The sequence below is a fragment of the Carlito syrichta genome, unplaced genomic scaffold, assembly GCF_000164805.1.
Source record: "Carlito syrichta isolate Samal-C Ts95f unplaced genomic scaffold, Tarsius_syrichta-2.0.1 Scaffold288900, whole genome shotgun sequence".
Classification (NCBI taxonomy): domain Eukaryota; kingdom Metazoa; phylum Chordata; class Mammalia; order Primates; family Tarsiidae; genus Carlito; species Carlito syrichta.
In genome coordinates, this window is record NW_007232996.1 from 46,721 (window position 1) to 52,637 (window position 5,917).

At 37.5% G+C, this 5,917-nt stretch overlaps 1 protein-coding gene across 1 annotated transcript; it reads right to left on the bottom strand.

Annotated features, from left to right (window-relative positions):
- Window positions 1-856: 856 nt before the first annotated feature.
- Window positions 857-4,608, bottom strand: FGL2 (fibrinogen like 2). Its single transcript, XM_008053953.2, has 2 exons — window positions 3,919-4,608; window positions 857-1,714 (listed from the first exon to the last, which is right to left on the bottom strand). The coding sequence occupies exons 1-2, from the start codon at window positions 4,529-4,531 to the stop codon at window positions 1,008-1,010; spliced, it is 1,320 nt and encodes a 439-aa protein (XP_008052144.1). The 5' UTR covers window positions 4,532-4,608; the 3' UTR covers window positions 857-1,007.
- Window positions 4,609-5,917: the final 1,309 nt, after the last annotated feature.

Sequence of the window (5,917 nt, forward strand, 5' to 3'; positions counted from 1 at the left end):
TAGGTTTGAAATATATAATATTTGAACTACTTTTTTATATACTTCAAAATTCACATGCTTTTAATAAATGTATCTCTTTGTGCTAGAAAACTTAGCATTCTATGAAGTGACTCACTTAATGGTATTATTGCTTTGAATATAAAATTGGCTTTCAGAATATTATAGCCTATAAATAAATGCTTCCTTCTGCACTCACACCTACCCCCTCAAAAGAAAGCCAACCAGTAGTCCAGCACAGTAATGAACATCCTTAAAAACTATTTTCATACAGAGCAGAAGAAGAAAATTTTCACATTAAAACAGTTTTCTATATCAAACATCTAAGGAGTTACAAACCATTAATGAATTACCTTTAAAGCATTGTCTTTAAGGATATATTATATTTCTGATGCTTTTAGGGGTGACCTTATGCTACCACATTTTAAAATATTTTAAGTACGTTGCAAGAATAATATATATTTTATGAATAATGCAATAACAGATTTAATTATACATATTATTTTCCTTAGACTGGGAACTTAAAGGCTGTAGGGTCTTCCTGATTCAAAGTAAATACCATAAATTGGGTAAGCTTATCTCAGAATGAAGACTACCCAAATAACGGCAGCCTGAAAAGAGTGAGATATCTTCAGCTGTGCTTGTCACAGCCAAAATACAGATTACTCATATAGAATCTAGCCTGCTGAATAAATAATTGTTTTTAATTTTAGTAAGTAATCCAAGTAGTACAAAACTTTTTAACTAATAGAAATTAAAAGAATTATTAACCTAATGTATAATTTTCAATATTTCCAATTGTTTGCAAGCATTAGAAAATAGCCTGACAGCAACAAAAGACTCATTTAAAATGGCATTATTTATTTCAAATGCTGTATAGCATAGAAACCTACTGCTCAGAGGTAATTCTTTTAGCCATGGAAAAGGAATATAAAACAAGGCAAATTCCAAAGTCCTGAAGGAATTAATTGCCTAGATAATTAATACCTGGAGGGATGAGCATTACTGATTTATGGCTTAAAGTGCTTGGGTCTAATCATCATTTTGGCCTCTTTGAAGGAGAACTTGTAGCCACCAGGGTGTGCCTCACTCATACCAGGCCAGGTGCCCCAGAAAATCCCATTACGGACACCCTTGTATTTTTGGTGATAATATTTGCCATTTAAATTTGCAGAGAGACATGCATCAAACCACCAGCCTGAACTATAATAGAGCCCACAGTTCCCAGAAGGATATCGATCATTGTCTTTATCTGGGGTGGTGAAAAACTTCAGGTCATGGTTGTAATGTTTACTGAAATGTAAGGCATCTCCAGCTGTGCCATTATAGTTACCAATGTGTAAACGGTACTTGAGAAACTCGTTAGCCACGTAAAACTGATCATACAAGGCATATAGTTTGATACCATTAAAGTCTTCAAGATCAATTCTCAGAATCATTTCCTTACTCTTGGTCAGAAGATGGATTTTATCATTCCCGAGCCAAAATTCTCTTCTGAGGTTTCCAAAGCCTGCTTTGTATTCTTGCCACGTTCTGGTGAAGTTGGTGCTGCCATCAAGACGTGCCTGCAGCACTGTCCAGCCTCCTCCCATGGTCTCCATGTCACAGTAAACGTCAAAGCTACTATTTTTGGGATCAGGTGTAACTCGGTAGGTCTCACTGCTTCTTCTGCCTATTGCATAGTAGTCAGAGCAATCTTTATATATAAGATGTTGAACTGAAGGGGGAAGAAAAGAAAGGCATTGGATTTTGTTAACAGAAACTATGCACCTGAAGAACTCTCTTATATACACAAAACCAGTTTGACAATTCAATCAGTGGCAATAATGAAACCCTCTTCTGCTAAATTTACTTGAAAACATTTAGCAAATGCTTGTTAAGGCCTCAGAACAAGAACCTGACGTAATAAAGCAGTCAAGCCTTCTAATATTTTCTTGGTTGGTAATAAAAGTTACAGCAGCAGCAGCAAACAATAGGAAAATAATAAAAGTATAGTTTTAGTAACTCAGTAATATTTAGTGAGTCCTACATGTATATTCTAGGCAGTCTGCCAAAGACTGGTTAACATTTTCACACTTCATCTGCACGTCAACCTTATGATATAGGTATTTTTGCAGTCTGCGGGTGGGACTATTTAGGCTTAAAAAGAGGATCAGTGGTTTGCCCAAGTTCCCGCAAGAATTAAGTGGCAGAGCCAAGACACAAACTCAGATCTGGCTGACAGCAAAGCTTGTCCTTATAACTATTGCATTCCTTTGTCCTAAAATTCAGATGATTCCAACTCTCCTAGAACTGTGTTCCATGCACATAGAGGAAGCATAGGCTTGCATTTCCTGTTACCTAAAGGGGCTGTTAACCTCTACTGTCAGGAAGTTTTATAGAGTATGTTCCAAATGATCATTGAAATTCTAGTGTACAGCATTGATCAAAAGTTCACATTTATTTTATTTGACAACTACATAAAGAAGCTCAAGTGATAAAGAAATCTTTTCTCAGTAATATACCAACATTCTTATTCTGAATTTATTATCCAGGAAAGTATTTAGCTACTATCTCACATGTGTGGCTTCTAGAAAGAAATGACAGGTAATTATATTCAGGATAAGTGTAATAATCAGTCAACGGGGTTCTGTAGGAATCAAAGGCAGATATTTACTCCCAGATAGTGTTTATTAAAATTTGTAACAGGTGATGTAAGTTTAATATAAGATACTCTAAGGCACAAAAAAACTATCCATGTATATTTAAAACCCAAAAAAATCAGTTATTTCCTCAAACCTTTTAGAAAAAAAGACAATAGAAAAGTGTTCATATCTTACAAGCTGCCATGCAGCATCAAATCTAATGTGCACCCAGTGACGTCACCTAAGACGTGAACCTCTGATTTGCAGTGAAAAAGACACACTCAGGTACAGGCTGCCAGAGGTATTAACAACAGTGGTCATTGAAACCATGACTCACCTTGTCTGACGAATGCCCTCGATGGAACATACCTGAGGTACTTGTTCCAAATAAAGTGATCTCTACCATGTCCCTTCAACTTCGCACTCGTGGTAGATAGTGGTCCTAATGTAGCGATGGCTTTCCAAAGTGACAAGACTGTCAGCAGCAGTGGCCCCAGGAACTCAGGTGGAAAGCCAGAGTTTGAGGGAACCAATGCCACTGTAAATTGGTGGGTAGAACAGGCACATAAATATATGTGGTCTTTCACATATATGTATTAAAGTTAGTTCAAGTAATTTGGGTGGTGAGGATGGGTTATATTTTTACATGCTTGAATTCTAGTTTATGGTAAAAGAGAGAGATAAGAATGTATTCCTTCCTTAAGTGGCATGCCAAAACTCTCCCTTTAATACATTTTTGTGCCATCGGGGCCTCAGAGAAAAAAACTTTACACACACACATAAGAAGCTGCTTTTATTCTATCTATAAAATCTCCCATTTTCTCTAGATATTTGGGATTATAAACTCCAGATTACTTGCTAAATTCTTTCAAAGACTTCTTTTCTTTGAAGTGGCTGTCAGCTGACCACAAGAAAAACTGATTTCCAATGAAAAAAGCACAGTTGCAAACATTACCTTTATTGTTTTCAAACAATAGAATAGAGATAAATGAGCTAAATACACTAAAACGTTAAGAAATTTTATGTCTGCCTGTGTGTTCACAAATAAAATCTTAAAACTGAAAGTGTTTTCTAATGGATACAGAATGAATTATGATTTTTGTAATTAGTTCATATCATTTCTATGGTCACAGTTGAGAAGATAATTATTCTTCCTGTACACCTTGATAAATAAAGGACTTATTTCTTTAGTATGTCATCTATTTAACTTATTAACTTATTTGTTAATGTTTTTATAGATACTGTTTAACCATATAACATTTATGAACAAATGATAAGAAAACATTATTATACATACCCGGACGTGAGTCTATTTGTTCTTGGCTGGGACACTTTGAACACTTGCCATCCAAACTATTGATGACAAATGTTAGATTTGCTACTTTGCTATCAACATAATTTTCTACGTTGTTCATATTGACAAGATTCAGCTTCTCCAGGCGGCCGTGAAGTACGTCGATTTCCTCTTTTGCATTCTTGAGTTCTGAAGACAGCTTGTTGACCTCGCTCTCTAATTCCCTAACTCTGTTGTCGCCAGTCTCTCCCGGGGTTCCCGTGCTGGGCAACAGCGGTCCGTTTCTGCCTGGGACCCGGTTGTCGTCAGCCTGCAGTTTGCAGTCTTGGCAAGACTGCTTTAGACTATTTATGATTTCCTTGAGATCCTGGACTTCTTTGAAGACCTCCTCGATCCTGCCGAACTGCTTTGGGAGCTGAATAGTCAGCGGGGGCAGGTTCACCTGGTAGGGGCACTCTCCTCCCTCATCGCATTTCCCTCGGCTTTCTAGTCTCACCGGGCAGGCGTCCCTTGCTGTTTCATCTCTAATTTCCTCTGTTTCATTGTTTGCCACAACCAAAAAGCTGTAAGTGGCGAGGAACGCTGAGCCCAGCCAGCACCAGTTTGCTTGCTTCATCTCTGCGGAACTCACCCCAGCAGGGAGTTGCAGGGCTGGAGCTGTTCTAATAGCAGCAGCGCCTGAGTCAGGCTCTCTGTGTTCCCAGAAAAGGGCGGGAGCTTTTGCATCACAAGTTTTAGAAACGCACAGGAAGAGGAGATTGTCCTCATCAGAGGCAGTTTGCCAAAAACTGTCATTTATTCTCAACCAGAATAATACGCATCAGAATTATTGTAAGTCAGTCGGATTTACGTATTCAGCAAGATTCGTTTTCATTATTTATTTTAAAGTACAAGAGAAGTCTTACATTTTGAAAAGCATTTGGCATACTTATACTTGAAGTAAATCATTCACTGAAGCTTAACTCCATTGGAGAAAATAATTTTTAAAGATAAAAATTAATGTGTTAATTATCCAAATTGTCTGAAGAACAGAAATATTACTAAAATGGGAATGGTCCTTTTTTCTTTTTAGAATGGGGCGTTGAGGTTTTCTTCATGTTGGATTTGCAGGTGAAATCTTAAGCACTTTAAAAAGTTTCTAAGAAAAGACAACACAGGAATTTATATGGAAACACAAACGTCCAAGAATAGTCAGAACAATCCTCAGCAAAAAAAACAAAGCAGGTTGTATCACAATACCAGACTTCAAACATTACTATAAAGCTACAACTATCAAAACAGCTTGGTATAGGTACAGGAACAGGCATATAGATCAATGGAACAGAATTGAGATTCCAGAAGCAAAACCTCAATTTCTCAACCAACTCATCTTCGACAAGGCCTCCAACACCTACCAATGGGGAGAGGAGAACCTATTCAGTAAATGGTGCTGGGAAAATTGGCTGACCACATGCAGAAGATTGAAATAGGACCCCTATCTATCCCCATGCACACAGGTTAACTCCAAATGGATCAGAGACCTCAATGTAAAACCTCAAATCATAAGATCCTTAGAAAATGAAGGACATATCCTCATGGAAATCGGAAGTGACATCCAATTCCTGAACAGAACCCGAAACCTACAGGTCATAAGAGAGAAGATAGACAAGAGGGACCTTATTAAACTGACAAGCCTCTGCAACGCCAAAGAAACCATCAAGAAAGCAGGGAGACAGCCTACAGACTGGGAAAAAGTATTTGCCAACTCCAGGTCTGACAAAGGCTTAACATCCTGGATCTACAAGGAACTAAAACGTGCTGAAAAGACAAAAACAAACAACTCCATTATCAAATGGGCAAAAGATATGAACAGACATTTCACAAAAGAGGACATCTGAGTAGCCAACAAACACATGAAGAAATGTTCAACCTCACTAATCATCAGGGAGATGCAAATCAAAACCACACTGAGATACCACTTAACTCCAGTCAGAATGGCAATTATCAACAACTCAAAAAATAC

Bases quoted from the DNA above. Each gene is read 5' to 3' on its own strand.
- FGL2 (XM_008053953.2), bottom strand. From the start codon at position 4,531: ATGAAGCAAGCAAACTGGTGCTGGCTGGGCTCAGCGTTCCTCGCCACT. The intron at 1,715-3,918 runs GTATGTATAATA...TTCCCCCTTCAG, and splicing joins ACAAATAGACTCACGTCCGG to TTCAACATCTTATATATAAA.